Source organism: Puntigrus tetrazona, chromosome 3 (assembly GCF_018831695.1).
Source record: "Puntigrus tetrazona isolate hp1 chromosome 3, ASM1883169v1, whole genome shotgun sequence".
Taxonomy (NCBI): Eukaryota; Metazoa; Chordata; class Actinopteri; order Cypriniformes; family Cyprinidae; genus Puntigrus; species Puntigrus tetrazona.
This window is the reverse complement of record NC_056701.1, coordinates 9860148-9879221: the sequence shown is the minus strand read 5'-3', so window position 1 is coordinate 9879221 and position 19074 is coordinate 9860148. Positions and strand designations below refer to the sequence as shown.

General features: G+C 38.1%; 2 protein-coding genes across 6 annotated transcripts in view; one reads left to right on the top strand and one right to left on the bottom strand.

Moving 5' to 3' along the window:
• The first annotated feature begins 644 nt into the window (after nt 1-644).
• The window catches only part of LOC122338283 (dedicator of cytokinesis protein 7-like), a 44908-nt gene continuing 26478 nt past the window's right edge, over nt 645-19074 (top strand). For all 4 annotated transcript variants that reach the window (XM_043233842.1, XM_043233843.1, XM_043233841.1 and 1 more), the window contains exons 1-14: nt 645-781; nt 4380-4467; nt 7559-7734; nt 7929-7997; nt 8930-9053; nt 9975-10187; nt 10557-10642; nt 11888-11954; nt 12049-12198; nt 13471-13551; nt 13888-14044; nt 15022-15146; nt 15240-15333; nt 15416-15578. In XM_043233842.1, coding sequence (XP_043089777.1) covers nt 732-781; nt 4380-4467; nt 7559-7734; nt 7929-7997; nt 8930-9053; nt 9975-10187; nt 10557-10642; nt 11888-11954; nt 12049-12198; nt 13471-13551; nt 13888-14044; nt 15022-15146; nt 15240-15333; nt 15416-15578 — 1643 coding nt within the window. In that variant the 5' untranslated portion in view covers nt 645-731. The remainder of the gene's footprint in view (nt 782-4379; nt 4468-7558; nt 7735-7928; nt 7998-8929; nt 9054-9974; nt 10188-10556; nt 10643-11887; nt 11955-12048; nt 12199-13470; nt 13552-13887; nt 14045-15021; nt 15147-15239; nt 15334-15415; nt 15579-19074) is intronic.
• On the bottom strand, nt 16004-18759 carry angptl8 (angiopoietin like 8). 2 transcript variants are annotated; one of them, XM_043233844.1, is made up of 4 exons: nt 17950-18684; nt 16869-17009; nt 16677-16787; nt 16004-16592 (listed from the first exon to the last, which is right to left on the bottom strand). In XM_043233844.1, the coding sequence occupies exons 1-4, from the start codon at nt 18256-18258 to the stop codon at nt 16581-16583; spliced, it is 573 nt and encodes a 190-aa protein (XP_043089779.1). In that variant the 5' UTR covers nt 18259-18684; the 3' UTR covers nt 16004-16580. The 2 variants fall into 2 exon arrangements, with proteins under 2 accessions (XP_043089779.1, XP_043089780.1); XM_043233845.1 differs by lacking the exon at nt 16004-16592 and having other exon boundaries at nt 16682-16758; nt 17950-18759.

Below are 19074 nucleotides of genomic sequence, written 5' to 3'. Positions count from 1 at the left end.
TCGCGTGTATTTCAGCAGCCCGAAGGCCGGTCTGGATCAGTCTGTGTGAATGGAGCGGATCGGGAGTCTGCTCACAGCTTCCGCTCCACTCCGGGTTTTACATTGCAAAAAAAAAACCCACGAGATATCAGAGACTTAACGCTTAAAAAAAACTTGCTCTTCGCCTCAGGCGAAAAAACCACACAGCTCCACCGCTTTCATTCACACGAGAAAACACCGACTAAACCATTGTAAAATATTTTGCATTAATACTGAATTTTACATTATATCTCCTCACATCACATCCGCTAGGAGCAGTGGGCTATAGCTGAACCATAGCTTATTGCAAAAAATAACAATAAACTATGCTGAAAGTATATATATAAATATTTCTTCGATATGCATTTAAAAAAATGCTGTTAATATGAAAAGCTATACGTATTATCACTTAAGTGCCTAAACAGATGGCTAGCCGTATCCTTGGTTGTCTGCAGGCTTAGCATTATTCCTCTCCAAGTGTGAAAGCGTAAATTATCTAGAAACGATAAACAATCGCAGCAGATCCCCGAAGACGGAGACAGGTGCGTCATTGGAAACCGGTTTGGTGACTATTACGAGCGCCATGCGGCCCCAGACCGTGAGGAGGCGCTATTGTGCGACGAAAACTGACACAAGGAAGCTTATGACTCCGCTCCGCAATAATATTACGAAAGTACAGGGAAACTGTAAGGAGCTCTCCCTGTTTCGATGGGATGGCAACTTTACCCAGCGAACGGAGGGCTTTTGCGCACAAGATTAACAGGTAGGTGAACTTTAAACGGCGGAGGAGTTGTGCGTTAGTCGTCCCGCGCATCGGGATTGACTCGGTTGGGATAGATAAAGAGATCCGCCACGAGTTACACAGGGATGAACCTTTTGTTCGCTTCAACTCACCGGGCGTCGCAGCGGCGTGACACCTAAACCGAACCACTTCTGTTGAACTTTAAGCACTTTGTAACGGGGGCGAGGAGAGCATCGTCTTTAAATGTGAAATAATGTGCGGGGTGGGGGGGAAGAGGATGCGTCGAGCGCCGCGGAGGAGTGTAATGCGATATGATAGAGATATCGGAACCGCGCTCGTAACTATTCAAATAAATATATTGCAGGAGTGAGCCCACAACTGTCTGTCCGCATTGAAGTCACGGCGCAATAAAGCTAAAGAGTTGATTTCCGCCTTAAAAAGTTGAAAGAGTTATAAACACTGGAAAAGTACAGTAAAAAAAGCTCGGTTGCTCAAAAGAAACCAAATGCATAGTTGCAAACAACAGTTGTAAGCAACAATTGGGTATGTGATCATTTTAGGTAGTTATGGGCATAAAGGTTATGATAATCCAGTTTTTTCTTTCATTTATTTTCACCTGTAACTAAACTACCCCCTCATCTCTCTCTAGTAAATATAATAATCTAAATATAATAATGTTTATATATTTTATGATCAAGGTTTATGTGAGAATGCCATGTATCGATGTCAGGCCATTTTAACATTAAATATGATAGTTGCGTCTGTAATATTGCGTGTGTGGGGCTTTTGTCAAAGGGGCAAAATGTAATAAAAAAAATCTCGTCACGTGACTTAATGCCGGCTATTAAACCGTGTGAAATCGAGAAAATGTTCATGTAGTTTCATTTTTTTTTTCCTTTCTTGCTTTGCACTTTTTAATGCGAGTCATGCACGCTCATCAAGAGTTGATGCCCTTCTTTAGTGGGAATCAACTTTTTGCTGAGAAAACATCTCTGGAACTTGCCTGGTGGCTTCACAGAAACGGAGGGCGTCTGTGTTTGGTTAAATTCGCTTGTTTATTGTTCGCTTATTTAGTTTAGGATTGATTAATGTAGTAGTTTTCATTCTTTCTTGTAGACACTGATTGTTTGATAAGGAGATTAAGATCGCTCCAGCGTGCCGCTGGTCATGTTCAGAAGCATGTGGGAAAGTGAAATCTTAGTGAGATCTTGGTATGTGGATGGAAGTAGCCTGCGGAGACAGTCTTCAGGAGTGATCCTTTCAAAGGATATATAAACCATGGTTTTGTGTGAGCACTATACTCGTGTACCATTGTAGTCTATGCACGATACTCTTGATGCACAGTCTCGAACTTATAGACGTAATTTTTTCCCACCTGAAAGGCATGAAAACTGTCCATAGGATTGCGTTTCATGAGCTATTATCTCTCTCTGTCTTCAGCTCTGTGAGAGCCAGACTCATTGTTTCTTTGCAGGATGTAGGAAAGGGTGGCGTGCTCCATTCCGCCCATTGCTTTCAGAGCAGGCTAGTTTTCCTCTTTCCTTTTGAAGCAGGAAATAGGAAGCCACGGTGTTGGGTGGTATTTCTATAGCTCTGGTTTTTGTCCTGCAGGAGTGTGCAACACTTTTACCGGTTACATATTTTTCTGCGCTTAACTGTACTCCAAACCGCGTATTATTGTTGTTTTAGCTTGACCCCGCTTGGAGTTTGTCCGAAGTCCAGGAAATGATTCGTCAGTGAAGTGTCTTGACCCCTGGGAGGGGGCTACATCCGCTCTTTGGACCACATCGGGGCTGTTTGAATGACAGGAGGGCCTGATGCAATAGCCACAGAGTTTTGTTAGCTGTGCTTGAAGCTCAAGAACTGCAGCAGTGGATAGGGTTGACAAATGTTCTGCATTTGTGTTTTCCCAAGACTTACTCATCACCACGTTGCTAGGGCGTTGTTAATGGTTTCCAGGTTTTTGCCATGTTGTTGTTAAGGTGTTGGGTGTTCTGGGCGGATGTGTTGGGATGCAGGATAAATCAGTTATCGGCAGAGAGTAAAGATTTGTAATTTATCGGTACGATTCGATATTGTATATTTAATCGTTGCGCTCATTTCCCCTAATTTTACATTTAGATTAGTTTTGCTCTAATCTAATCTCACTTACAGTTATTATTTAAAGCTGTAATCTGGTAATACTCTTGTGTCTGGCAAATCTCTAAAATGAAAATACATTATACTACATTTATAATGTTGTGTGCTTATTCACTTCTAGGTTTAAAAAAGTTTTGTAGTAGATTTTACAAAACGTTATTATAGGATTCTAAAAATAAATTAAAGGTTCATACAAAATACTATAGAATTTTAATATCGGTCATTTATCGGTTATCAGCCGTAATACGATAGTCAGTATTATCCTATTAGAATAAGACAAAATTAAAAAATTGCTGCATCCCTAGATTACGTTTATGTGTCTAGCGCAAACAATGATTAAATGTAATTACATATAATTAAGGCAAACACACTATCATATTTTTTACTCAAGGCTATTCAACTTTAATTTAGTTTATTTTGTGTTATCTCTTTTTTTGGCCAATGACTTGCACTTAAAATATTAATTAATAAATTATAACTCAGCAAAAGCATTAAAAATACATAATGTCTCTGCATACAGATCCACATTATTCGTATTTATGCAGGCCTATTTCAATACTAGTATGTAAACAACGGTAATGAAAAAGTATGTCTGAATTCAAAGTATTCATAAAACAGTAAAGTATGAAAAATATGATGATGATCTACCGTTTCCGCTGAAGTGTGCATCTGATGGGCACCTTACTGTCCCATAGGGCCACGAGCGAGGGTTTATAAATAAAGTAAAGCGACACAAGCTGTTAGGTCACATGACAATGACAAATGTAGTAGGTCGGTATTAATTTATGCTGTACATACATGTTTTTTTTAAGTGTGATTTCGGGCACAGCCAATGTCATCCTTGTTTCTATTTATGATGGTTTGCACCCAGCATTAAGCCAACTCCTATGGCTGCCGCTGGATTGAGTGTACTGTAACATATCAATATTTAATTTTTTAATACCGCTACAATCCTAAAACATCAGATGCATGCTAAAATTTGCCTCAAATCCACTACTTTAAAGTTTGAGCTAAAAGGGATACTTGCCTTAGCAAGCAGCAGTAATGATGGGGCGTGTGTGTTTTGAAGGGAACTGGAGCATCTGCAGCTGTGTGTGCATCTTTGTCTGTGAGAGCGAGACAGTTTGAGTTTGTTAGGGAGCAGCTGTAGGCTATCTCTGAGTGGATGAGGGGTTACTGGGTTATCGGGCTTTGTTCAGCATTAAAGCCTCTCATTTGCTTTTACTGCCCAAATTGGCAGAGCTGTGGCGTCCTGCCCGCTTTCTGCCAGCGGCTCAGCATCTCTTCAAACGATCTGAGTTTGACCGTCGACATCTAAGCAGCTGCCGGCTCTGCCTACTACATCTGATAGGGACCCATCACGCTGTCTGTGTCTGATTAGTCTGATTGCGATATTTGGACATGGCGTATGAGCTCCTGATGTGATTTTATGAAATCAAGTAAATATAATATAAACGTCCCCTTTCTTTATCTCTCACAGGACAGTAGCGTCCGAGGTCAGGAAGCAGGTTTCCCGGGAATATGGCTCTCCGCAGCTGTCCAAAAAACGTGCTGGAGCTCATCAACCGGTTAGTGTGCACTTGTGTTTGTTCATGTATATTTCTGCTTGTCTGCACACAGTCTTGTGGGCTCCTGCCAGGTCTTGAGTAATAATGAGGGTGTACTTTATTGCTTAGCAAAATACTTGCTTTGACAAAAAAAAAAAAAAAAAAAGACTTAATTTTGGTACTATATTGTATTATATCCGATATTCTCATTCTTCTGAATTTTGTCAGGACTAAAAGTGGTATAGAAATATTTGCAGTGTGAAATGCATTTGCACTGGTGAGGTTTCATATTAAGAAATAAAAAATGTAATTAATGGATATAAAGTGGCCCAAAATGCCCCCCCACAAGCTATTCTAGGTGTATATAAGCCAAAACTCTAGGATGGCTTGAGGGTGAGTGGATTATGCCATAACTGACATTTTTGGGTAAACTGTTCCTTTAAATAAAATAAATATTAGAATCATTACTGAAGACTGCAGTACAGATGCTAAAGATTTAGTTTTGCGTCACAAAAAAAGCTATTGCCTTTTTAAAATGTTCATTTCTTTAGGTTTCTAATAAAAAAAAAAACTAAATATATATTGCTCAAAATGAGAACTCTTTGCACGCTTTAAGTTAATGTGATTCTCTTAGCACCTGTGGTTATACCTGTTTGGACGGCTGTGTGAACTTCAGTAGAAATGACTTCACACAGTCACTGAAAATCAAGCTGATGAAAAGTCAGTGAGTCAGAAATGTCTTGAAGGGGGAGGGGTTGTTTACATTGCTAAAAAAAAAAAAGCTTGATTCTCGTGCAACGCGTGGTAAAAGTTTGAAAAAACAATTGAGTTTTAGAGAGTTTTTTCATGACAAAGGCGACAGTGGAACTCCTTATATGGGCATTTCTCCCTGAATCAAGTGCCCTCGCAGCAATACACCACAGAGATCTTTCCCATCAGCGCGCTTCGTTCGGCTGCACCGCGGGGTCCTCGCACGGGAAGTAATCCTGTGTTTCCAGAGAAGTGTGCTTTTGGAAGTAAAGATAAAGATAACCTTGTTAAACTTTCCAAAAGAATCCAGCTTTACATGAACAGGGGACGCAGATCGTCTTTCTGGAGCAGAAACAGTTTCACATGCGTGCTTGTTGACACACTTTTTATAAACAAGGCCCAGTTCGACTCTGTATTTGCACATTGTTTAATCCTAAAAGATGGAGTGGTCCTAGCTATAAAAGATCTCGAGCGTGATTCAGAACTGCAGATGGTAAGGGAAACGGCATCAGATGTCTTTGTTTTGTTGGAAATCTGCGCACTGTTTGGGGAGATGAAGGATTCAGTACTACTCTAAAGGTACTTCAAATTGACACGAGATGATGAGCATTATTCCCACCTTCAAAGTTAGTTCTGAGAAAATGACACGTTCACAGTGTGTTTGCAAATACCAGTTGGTTGGATTTTTTTTTTTTTATCTAATTCAATTACTGTAACAATATTTTTTTAATGTGACCAAACTTTTTTGACTTCTGGATGTGATTATGCATAGGAGTGAAAAGGGGAAGTGGAAATGACCACAAGCCACAACCACTTCCTTTTCTTTTCCCATAACACAAGGTTATTTTGAAGTTTTCCCTATACCCTTTTTTAATATGCAGTGTTGGGAAGCTTACTTTGGAAATGTATTTGATTATAATATAATTGTTTCATTTTACAAAATAGCAGCTACGTTTACTTTGAGATCATTACATGACTAGTTAAACGAGTAAGTTTGGTGGCACAAGGGCAGCGAAGTGGATTAAAAAAGATAACTGTAACGTATGTTGGAAGAGCACTTTGACTTAAATCATCACTCCTGAAAACTCACGTTGGTCGTATTGACGGAAGTGAGAGGGAGAAGCTGCGTTTTCAGGAGTCATGTTATTACTGCGATTAATGAGACGGAAAAGATATGCATCAACTCACCTAAGTTAGTAGTGGAATACGGAAAAAAAATTTCCCTTATTAGATATGATGCTGGTTTTGAAATCGTATCTTAACTATGACAGAAAGGAAACACCGGTGTCTAACAATGCTTTGGAAGAAACCGAAAATCTTAAAAAAAAATAAAGCATATACATAAACCCTAACAGGAAATAAAACTGTTGTGTCCTGCTGAAACAATGCCTCGTGTTTGTATGTGTGAGAAAATATTAAGATGTCACATGGCTTTTTAGTAGCAATAATGTAATTACACTTTTTTTTTTTTTCTGATTAACTGTTGTTAATTACAGTTTTAAGCTTTTAATGTTTGTAGAAAACTCCTTTGAAGCTAACTCAAAGGTATGGTATGGTATAATTTTGCCAAAAACGTTTCGAATTTGTAAAAGAAAATCTTGTGTAATATAAATTGTTTGTTTACTGTTTTATTTAATTTTTTTCGTTTTTGCTATACTTATATTTTTAAAATTGTTTTGAAAAGTAAATACCAGAAAATAATGACGTGGCATTAAATAGAATCATGTGACTTAATAGTATTCTATTTTTAGAATGCATTATTTACATTTAAGTACAGTCAAGCATTCATATTGCAAAATTATTAGCTACACTACATGTTACAAACAGCATGTACGTAACTGACCTGCCCCTGAAACTATATATGTGGATCATATATTATACAGAATCAAATTAAAACAAGTAAACTGTACTATAAAAAAATACTATAACTTAAACTATAACTTAAAACATGATGAATTTATTTATTGTCAGAGTGAAGGTTGAAAACAGTCGGAATAAGGCGTATTATGTAATAAACAAATTAGTTTTCCGAGACTAAATATTTACTGTAAGTGAACATGATAAACAAAATTTCCTTTCTGAACAAAGTGGGTCAGTAATATGACCGTACAGAATTTCCTAACGTTACAAGAGGTGTATTTATTAAATAAATGCTGTTCTTCTGACCTTTCTATTCATCAGGGAATCCTGAAAGAAACATGCAAATGAATTTGATCAAAAAATGTAACAAATCTTCAGATGATGAAGTGAAATGACAGGAGTAAAAAGTTAGTTTTGTTTCTTAGACCCACAGGTATTCAGTAATTTTGCCTTAACTTTCAAAGTGAGTCTGTGTCCCGAAGTGACGGATGTGTTCTTGTAGGTGCCTCTGACGGAGGTGGTGGAGCCGGTTGACTATGAAGAGTACGTTAGCAGCCATCCGCCAGGAGCGGAGCCCGGGCCGCTCCGACAGCTGCTGGAGTTCCCCAGCGATGACCTGGAGCTGCTGCTGCAGGAGAGAGAGTGCGCTACCATAGAGCCGCCCGTCCCGGAGGAGGAGTGAGTCGCTCATCTCACACACACACACACGCACACACACACACGCGCACACGCCCGCTGTAGTGAACCTTGCCCTTCCTCACACCTTCACTGCTAATCAGATAATCTCATTTTGCTTACTGTGCTACAGTCTGTCAGTGAAATGAAGGTATCGAGGGGCTGACGTTGTCTATTTTTGCACTCACCTTACATAGCTCACTGGACCCCAGAGTGAGGGATGCCCTGGGGGTCTACACCGACGACTGGCTCATCATCCACAGGAAGTGAGTATTATTCCTTTTTATTTGAGCTTTGACTAAAAAAAATACTAACAGTCTGGACCGTAAAATCAACAGAACTCTGGAATAACTCAAATGGAAGTATGGCAATTATTTAGTAACCAAAAATGTTAAAGAAATCCAAAACATCTTAGCTGCTCTTCCAGGCCAGCACATGTTCTCTGAGTAAACTTAATGAGGTGCATCCTGGGATGTTTTGCAAACAGTTTTGAAAACTTATTCAGTGTTCAGTGTAAGCAAGATTTTTTACAGTCATAAATACTATGAAAACAGCAATATTGTTAAATATTTTTGTAATCTAAAATACCTTATTTCTATTTAAATGTATTTTAAAATGCTTTTTATTCCTGTGATGCAAAGTCAAATTTCAGTTTCAAGATCATTACTCCAGTCTTCAATGTCATATGATCCTACAGAAATTATTTTAACATGTAGTTCTTAATGTTATCAATTATTACTGGTGCTGAAGTATTATTATTATTGTTGTTGTTGTTATTATAAGTTTTGAAAAAAAAATGTACTGCTTAAGATTAGCATGTTATACTTTTTTCATAATCTTTGGTTCAAGTTTTTTTTTTTTTTTTTTGAAAATACATATTTTGTAACATTATAAAATATCTTAACCTTAATAAAAATTTTATTGACCCAAACATTTGAACAGTAGTGTATACTGGGCGCTTGACGTTTTTCCCTTATCAGTGCATCTGACAATTTAGTTTTGTGAAGAAGTTTTCTACAAATCTACTTTAAATAACAAAATAGGTTTAGTCTTAAAAGCTTTTAAACCAGAAGGTTTCAGGTTCCCAATAAACATCATTTGAGTGTGTTTATGCTTTGACTGGTTGTGTACGGCATGGATTCTTACCGGAGGACGAGTTGTTTAGAAAGTGGAAACATGCTGCTTTGTGGTCTCTCAGGTATCAGCGATACAGCACAACACAGACGCCTCATAACTCTGAGCGGCAGCGGGAGAAACAGAAAGGACTCGTCAAACAAACCTTTGAGCTGGATGAGGCCGCCATTGATCGGCAGGATGAGCAGGTAAAGCAGTAAACATATGCAGTGCACAGAATCACACTAGAAATGGAAAACTGTTAACTGTTTTTAGTTAGGTACATGGAAATGTAATGCTGTGAGCCTCAAATACCATTGTTTCCTTCTTCTTAGGTAAATCTCATGCATGCAAAAGACCACTGCACTGAAAATATAATATATACCAATATAATATCAAATGTGACATTACAGTCAGGATCATTAATGTTTATAAGATGAGGGCTGTACGTAAGATATACCAGCCTTCATTCTAGGTCAGTCGAATCATCAGTGCTGTGTTGCCAGATTTTGTTATTAAAACAAACAAAACCTGAAAAATAAATAAAAAGAAATTATTTCAAATCTTTTGCAATTAAGACAAAAAATAATGTTTAGCCTAAACTGCAACGTCCTACTTTATTAACTTTATAAAGTGTCAAAAAAGTGGAAAAGACAAGTCCATAAAAGCTAGATTTGGCAACGTATCCGCCCTTACATAAGCTACATACCTACTGTGTAGGTGTCAGAGAAAAATGCATTCTACAGCACCTTAATGGTAAATGAAAATAAATTGATACATATGAAATTCTGTACTTCTCATTCTCATGCTGATCTTCTATGAATTTCTTTCTCCTGTTGAACACATTTTTTTTTTTCATTTAATTTCGTTCCATTATATTATATCATATTATATTATATTATATTGCAAAATGTCTTCTTTTGTATTCCAGTAAAAAAAGAAACTCATACATGTTTGGAACAGCTTAGGTGTGAATAAATAGAATTTATTATTTGACAGAATTATGACAGAATTTTTATTTTTGGATGAATTATCCCTTCAAAGTGAGGAACTAGTTAGATGATTGGTTGTAAACCTGTCATAATAAGTTTCCGAAGGGCTCTCCTAATGCAGAGTTTTGTCTGTGGCAGGATGACTCAAAGAGGCACTCTGTGTCGCTGGATGACACGCCACGGGGGAGCTGGGCCTCCAGTATATTTGACCTGAAAAACTCCACTCCTGATGCGCTGCTGCCAGCTGTGCTGGAGCGCACGGCTGCAGAGGACATGGACCGTCGCAACGCCGAAAACCGGCAGCAGTGCCGCCACGCTGATCTCCTGGGACTGTACCCGGCACCGGATGAGGTCTGAAATCATTTCACACAGTGTGAGAGACAGAAAGTTCAGGACTATGTGCGAAAGAAAGTAGAAAAGGAAAGTAGAGTCTTGTGTGTAGGAGACGATGAGTAACATTCAACACTTTTATGTAGGAGAGCTGTCAAACGCTGAAGTTCAAAAGCAGAGACGTCTCTCTGATGATCCATCTGCGATTTTGTTTGATCTTGTCAAACATCTTCTTTGTCTTTCCTCCGTCTCTTGCTCCTCCGCACCGCATGAGTCGATGCTCATCCTCTCGCTTTATGTCTGTGTACACATTGTTTCTGATGACTGAGCAAACGTTGCCATGGCGCTGACTGAGTCGTAGTCATGATGACGGCTCTTTGTGTTTGACAGGACGAGGCTGTCGAGAGGTGCGCCATCCCAGAGGTTCCCAAAGAGCATAGTGGCCAGAGGATCATGGTCAAGTGTTTGTCCCTCAAGTAAGGCTCTCAACCTCTCCATTCAATCATGCAGTCTTTCAGATGGTCACTGACTTGTTGTATTGTTTGTCATATTACGAAAACTATTACAGGTCTAAACAACAAAAATAGATATGTTTGTTTGCAGAATGATTAAAAGGAAAGCATCCAAAAGTTTTTGTTTGCATAATATGTACTATGTATGTGTATTATGTTTATGTAAATACACACACACGCATGCATATGTTTTCCGAATATTTAGATGCATTTACATATGTATATGATTTATTATATAAAAATATACAGATAATACATTTTTATTAAATATATTTGCATGCGTGTGTATTTGTATATTCGTGATAAACATACACACATATATAATATCTAAATTATAGCAATTATAAAATAAATATACACTAAAATATACACAAAAAGATTTTTTATGTTTTAACCAGAAGCTGTTTTCATTCAAAATGACAAATTATACTCGCATGCAATTTGGAATGGTGCATAAAATGGTTGCGAATAAAACATTGATTCCATTCAGTAAGTTAAAGAAAACAAAAATCTTCACTTCCTTATTGCTTTATATATCAGAAAAATAAAATTTACATTTGCCCTGTGACTATATCTAATAGTTTTTCTATACAATAAATTACAAGCCTCAGACTGGTCAGAGAAAATGCCGTCATGTTATCTTATTTTTGGAGCCTGCTGTTCGGGAACTAAGTTCCGGGGGTTAATTATAGCAAAGCAGTCTTTGCTCGAGCATTCTAGAAAGACTAAAAACTAGCATTTCAGATGACGTGCAACGAGATCGGTCAGTCAGTTCATCCAGTTCTATGCTGTCCCGTTACAAATCACATTGAAACAATTCTGTAAAACCGTTTCCAGTGTAATTCATATCCATGTTTTCTGACCAGATAAGAAATGTATCGGCTTTAGTTGAACGCGCAAGCTTTTTTTTATGTATGTTTTTTACCTTTTGTGTATCTTTGCATGTCCATACAGCTCGAATGTTTTTGTTTAGTTTTTTTATGCAACGTCCCAAAATGCACATAAAAATCGGCGGATGGAAACAGAGAGCGTTGGATGGCTTCATTTAATTTATTTCCTCTTCCACGACCGTCAAAAATAACTTCCTTGTCATGGTTAATCGCTGTCAGTGTGAACGGCCCTTTACTCTTCAGATGGGGACTGTATTCATTAACTGCGATGTAACGCGTCCTCTGATTACGATCTGACTTGCTGTGATCGTTCTTCCAGATTTGAGATCGAAATCGAGCCAATATTCGGATCGCTGGCTCTGTATGATGTCAGAGAAAAGAAAAAGGTATGCTTGGGGCAGTTCGGGGGCTTTAAAGCAGGTTCCTGTGAATGAGATCATACTCAATCATGTGCCATTTCTCGGTCACATCCATGTTTAGATTTCAGAGGATTTTTACTTTGACCTGAACTCGGATCAGATGAAGAGCTTGCTTCGACCCCACAGTCCACACGCAGCCATTTCCACACTGGCACGATCCGCGATCTTCTCCATCACATACCCGTCACCGGACATCTTCCTGGTCATTAAGGTATGAGCAGCAGGGGGCGCAGTGCCACGTGTCCTTCAGAGGGTACAGAAGGTCAGAGCGGGACAAGAGTCATGTGCTAATATTTTATAGATTATACATTTGCTATGTTCTGTTCCAGTACACGCTACCTTTCAAAAATCGGTGTCAACGAGTATGATTTTCTTTATAATAAATAAATACTGTTATTCGGCAGAGATAATAAAAACTAAGAAAAGTAACGATGGTAGCTTAGCAATTTTTTAGTATTGCAAAAGATTACCGTTTTAAATGAATGATTTTGCTTTGAACTTTCTATTTAATGATCCTGTAAAAATGAAACTGCTGTTTCCAGCACAAGTGTTTTTGACAATGAACTTAAAAGCTCATAAAGACATTTTACAGGAGTCATGACCTGTGACCACAAAAGCAATATTAATCACTGAAACGAAAAGAAAATGCAGATTTTGCTCACTGCAAGTAAATTCAGATGCTGTTACGAAACCTAAAGAGGGTTGTGCTATAAAAACAACCTATAAATACTGATTAAAATTAAACAGATGGCAGGGATGGTCCGAAATTGGTCAAAGGTCTTATAAGCAGCTACAGAAAGCATTTAGTGGAAGTTTTGCTGCTAAAGCATTATTTAAAGTTACTAAATTAATGGTTTTGCGTATTTTCTCTATCCTGTACTTTGAACGATTGCTCAAAAGTATATTCAATAAAATTTGAAAACTACAATTGGTTGTGTATTATTAGGTTAGTCAGATTTTATTATCTATAATTGTGAATTGAATATGCTCAAGACCATATTCTTATTTTTATTTTTTGGTAAGGTTTGAAAGAACAGCACTTATTTGTAATAATAAAGACATTTATAATGTTACAAAATATTTGCCACTTTAATGCATTCTTGCTGAATGCAAGTACCACAATGTTTTTTTTCTTCTTAATCTAATATAAGCCAATTGTTTTTTAATAGTAGTGTATCAGAGTTTCCACAAAAATATTAAGCAGCCAAAAATGTTTTCAACATTGATTTAAAAAAAAAAAAATAAATAAAAAAATCACCAACAGAGCATATTAGACTGAATTAGCATATTTCTAAAGCATCATGTGACACTGAAGACTGTAATGATGCTAAAAATTCAGCTTTGCATCACCTGAATGAACTCATTTTAAAATACATATAAAAAAATAGATATATACCAAATTTTAAAAATTCAGTCTTCTCAAAAATGATAAATCTACGTCTAGCCCAGATGTCCTTGTTAAGCTCTGCTGTATCTGTTTCAGCTGGAGAAAGTCCTTCAGCAGGGAGACATCGGCGAATGCTGCGAGCCGTACATGGTCATGAAGGAATCAGACTCCACTAAGGTACGGCTTTTTGCACGAGTATTTCATCAGACACATCTGGCATGATTATGGTATCCTCTGTGGATTTCTCAACTTGATCTGGACTGCTGCAATATTTGTTAATCTTCTTCAATATGAGCAAGGTCCAGTAGATGCTGTAGTCTGTGATGGTCACTGTACAACTCTGTTGCCAAGTTGCTTTTTTCGGCTGTTTGAAATGGCACAATAAATGCTTCTCACCCATTACCTTTACACAGGGTTTGTGTAACAACCCAGATGGATATTCTGAAATGATTCAGTGGTTTTTACCTTTGTGTGTGTGTGTGTGTGTGTGTGTGTGTGTGTGTGTGTATACAGCATAAGGAAAAGCTGGAGAAGTTGAGGGCTCAGGCTGAGCAGATGTGCACTAGGCTGGGTCGTTTCCGCATGCCCTTCGCCTGGACTGCCATTCATCTGCTGAACATCGTCAGCAGTGTTGGAGGCCTGGACCGCTCAGATTCAGACTCGGACACGGGTATTAATCAGTCAACCCATTTTAATTCATCCGAGAGTCTTGCTTTTTATTGCTTTGTTATAACCAGTCATGTTGAAAATGTCCCTGAAAGTCACATACACAAGTGCTGATATATTTGCAACTGTACGTTTCTGTATTTTTTTAGCCTTTTCCCAATATTGAGTAAACGTGCTGCATTATTTTTAAGACGTTTTGATGCAGAAATACATCCTCAAGGCACTTTATTTTTTTATGTACATGTGATGTAATGTAGGGAAACATTTTTTCTTAGTTCCTTGTCCCATAGTGCAACAATAAACAGAGCCAATAACAAATTAAAGATGTGCACACACCGAGCAAAGTCTAAGAAGATATCAAGAAAAATTATTAAATAAAACATATATTCTTTTTTTTATATATTTTTTAAAAGTAAAATATAGGCTTGCACCCTCGCAATCTGCCTTTCACCATTAAAATAGAAGGGAGAGGACTTTTTTTTAAATGTTTTGAAATTATTTGGAAAGAACACACATCGTTTGTCAAGCCATGTTATTTTTTATTTGCTTCAGGAAACAAAAGATGACTAGGGCTGCACGATATTGGAAAAAATTTGCACTTTGCAATATTTTGTTTTTCTGCAATATATGGAGGTGGGGGGTCAATCACCAGATGACTTCAATATATATATTTTTTTACATTCACCTAAGCCATAATTAACTGTGTTTACAAGGATACTTGCGGAGTCATACATTGTGTAGTATGTGTAAAATACAATACAACCGATTATAATCAGTGATGATCTCTATACCAGATGCGGTGTGACATGGCACTTCATGACAAATCCCCCGGCAGTGAACTGATACCTCGTTCTAGTTCTGATAGCAGACACAAAGTTCAACTGATTAGCGTGGAAATTTTGACTGAGTTGGTTAATATTACTTGGCTATCAAAGTAATATTGCATATAAACATTCCGTTTTTTTTTTTCATTCCTTACAGAGCGTAAGGGAACGTGGAATGAGAGAAAGAAGAAAGGATTTGAGAGGATGAGTGTAGGAGAGGACATGTGCAACTTCACTAACTTCCGTCCGGCGACTCTCACGGTCACCAATTTCTTCAAACAGGTCAGTTTCATGCACCTTTTCTGCCGCCGGTGTATTAGCACAATGTATTATTCAGTCACTAAACGAATGCTGAGTGTTTCCGCACTGCTGCAGGAAGGGGACAGATTGAGCGATGAAGACTTATATAAGTTCCTGGCAGACATGAGGAGGCCGTCGTCTGTCCTGCGTCGACTCAGACCTGTGACTGGTACCTGTCCACGCTTATTTTTACCTCAGCAGTTCTATTATTTAAGCCTTTTCTCATGCTCTGTCGGTCTCTTTCTGTCCAGCTCAGTTGAAGATAGACATCTCGCCAGCTCCAGAGGCGCCTCACTTCTGTCTCTCTCCAGAGCTGCTTCATGTGAAGCCTTACCCTGACCCAAGGGTGCGTCCCACCAAAGAAGTGCTGGAGTTTCCCGCTCGCTACGTCTACACCCCACACACTACATACAGGTCGGTCAAACAGCAGCTAATACGTTATCCTGGAGCACAGAACTAGTCATATGTAGTATGGGTGCTTTTGTAGCAATAGCCAACAATGGGTCAAAATGTCATGATTATTCTTTTATGGCAAAATCATTAACCAGATTTTTTTAGTCCGGCCAAATATTGTCCTATCCTAACAAACCATACATCAATGGAAAGCTTATTTATTCAATTTTCAGCTGATACATAAAAAAATTACCCTCAGGTTTTGTGGGCCGGGGTCACATATTGGCATCATGGCGAGTGATAAAACTACAATATGTTCCGACTGTATTAATATGATAATTGATAGCCGTTATCCATGCATTATCTTTCCCTCTACACAATTTCACAAATCTCATTTATGTAAAAAAAAAAAAAAATAGACACCATAAATTTTTTCATAGACTACAGTTTAAAGTTTGGGGCCAATAGGTTTAAAAAAGACATTTGCATTTGTCTGTTTCATCTGTGGAGAAGTTGTTATGAAGTTACGAAAGTATAAACTATGTGGGTATTTATTTGAAACTATGTGCATACTGATTAATCATACATTGAAAGACTAGAAACATTTATGTAGAAAGTAAATAATTTTAATTTGTGCCATATTATTATTGTTTCAAACAGAAAGAGAAGACACATACCTTTTATTTTATTTCAGTTATAAGTTACAAAGTACTAAGTTATAAGTTACATGTATATTATTATGATTGTGTTTTGTGCTGTTCTAAACGTTATTTACTACAAAAAAGCAGCTAAATAGTTGTTACACGGGAATTTCATGCAGCATTTCACAGTTTCAGATGTTTTACAAAAATTCACACTCGTTAAGGCTTCAAGAATGAGGCCCGATGTGTGTATTAAATGACTAGAAAAGTGGACATGTTTGTCTTATCACATGTAGTACATGAGATCCATTTGCAGAGCCGTGAATGGAGTGTTGATGATGACAGATGATTGCGCTTCCTCCTCAAATGTGATTTTTAGTGGTTACACCATATTCTGAAATGAGAAGCAAGTACTGACATGAAGCCACGACTTCACGGGCGATCGCATGTTTACTAGCAAGTCTACACTCAGGCTTACCCGTTTCTGTAAATCAGCCAGCTGTCGGTTTTGATTCTCCAATTTCAGTTTCTGTTCTTGTGTCCACTTCATCAGGTCCTTCAGGTTAGAGTTGTTTTTAAGCGGTGCGCCCTGTCAGAAGGACGTTATTAGTTATTTTCAGATTAAAAATGCAGTGCGTTCATTGAAAAGGCAGTTCTGCATCTCCACTACCTTGATCTTGTCTGGGACAGAGCTGTTTAGGTTTTCCTCCAGGCTGGATAGTTTTTTCTTTAGCTGCGCCTCTTCCAGCTCCACCCTGGTGACTGTATCTCTGTTCTCATGGACCTGAATCTCCAGCGCTTTCATCTGAGCCTGAAAACAGACCAGCTGTTGAGCACACTGATACAACTCCTCATGGACCCACAGATCCCAGTACACTAACTGAGACTTTGGAATTGCTGTATAATTAATTATATCAGGGAATGAAAATAATAAGATGAGAAATGAAATAAGAATAAAAAATCTGCACTGTAGTAATGAAGTTAATTAAACTTTTATTTAATACAATATTTACTCAATTCTCTCTAGATGGATGGCTAGACAGACAGACAGACAGTGTTGAGTAAATATGAAGTAATAAATGTATAAATATTTTTTTGCACTAAATCTCCACATTGATTTATATACAAACAACATAAAAACTTTACTTTAAATAGTTTATATTTGTTCAATGCTATCTTTGCTATGAATCAAGGCCTGTTACTGATGACACAATAAATACCAAAAATAGGTCCTAAATTAAAAAAAGTTATCATTTCAAATATTTTCATGTTTTAAAATAGCACTTAAAAGTAATAATAAAATATTCCCAAAACCAATAAATGTTTAAATCATTTGCCAAAGTGAGATCCATGGAAATTGGTTGTGCATTAGTTATTTAGTGTTTTAGTTCATTTCATTAGTTCTTTTCTTGTTTGTGTACATTTTGAAAGAAAGAATGAATATGGAAAAGAATTGTCACTAGACCGCTTGATTTGTTGAATTCGTATTTCTGTTAGAGACACTCAAAATGTAATTCATATATAAATGTATATAAGTATAGACATTTTGCCTGTATTTGCCTAGAAGATCATTTTAGTGAAAAGTTGCACAACATACCCCCTCCCCTATGCTTATTCATTTGGTTGGTACATTATAGAACTGATGCCAAGGTGAACTACCATTTCTGTTAATTTGGCAGTGTTCTCAAAATGAGCCATTGATCATCCTGGCCAGCAATTCAGTCATTGGTCAACTAACACGCAGGCCTTACCTGAAGGAGCTGGAGTTTCTCTTTAATCTGTCGCTCGTTTTGAGCAGCCTCCTCCGTGTCGTGGCCCAATCTTTTGACCTCACTCTCAGTCCGGCTGACGGCTTTCATGAGTCGGGCCAGCCTGGCCTCCGTGCTCTGGTACATGTGGTGCAGGGATTCGGTGAACTGCAGCACGCCGTACATCAGGATGTTCACGTCATCCGCGGAGGCCATGTTCACGTTTTCCCCAGCCTGGACGGACCTCAGCGGCGATGAGGAGACCCCGCACGCGCACAGAGCCATCCACAGCACGCATAGAGCTGCCTGCATCCTCGCCTCTTCTGCCGCAGGCGCAAGGAGAAAAGCTGTTTGAATGTGCAAACTTTGCAGCACTGCTTTTATAAGCAGTGACGGTGTGCGTTGGACTTTGGGAAATCGGACGTGAGCCTATCAGAGCTACGCTTATAGCTGTGTGAGAGAGAGACCTTGACTTGTGTCGGTCAGACAGATGTTTAGTGGTATTGAACCAGGGACGTGCTTAGCAGTCTGCCTGTTCTCCTTTAACCCCAGAGGCACTCGGAGCACCTTCTGTGCTATTTTAAAAATATATAAATAAGAGATTGTAAGCTGTTTTTAGCGTCCGATAATCTGGGAGACAGAGCCCTGTAGGTTCATGCTCCTGCCACTCGTTCAGTGTTTGATTTGGGGCAAAGTCAAGTCATTTGCAGTGCTTTTCTTGTCTGTTTATATCACTGTTCCTCAAACATGCGAATGAAAGGGTAGATATGCGTCACTGTGTTGCTCTTATTTAGAGGAGTCATTAATATTAATAGAATTAATTATAAATTTATGTTCATTAATCAGTGGAATCAACATGAGTATGATTCAAGACTTGGCAGATTGAAGCATTGATCATCTCTCTCTGTGTCTGTCTAGGCTGTTTACAGAACTAGCTGTAGATTAGTTTGTTTTAGGAATCGAGGCTTCGGTTATCGGTTGTTTCAAATCTGTCCGGTTAGACAAATAGGTGTAAACTTGACAGTTTACATGAGGAGTCGAAACTTTACAGTGTGTATTCCTCTCTGTAAACATTAACTTGTTTATGTTAGTAGTTTTAAACTTACGTAAGTAGCTATACACTTTGGC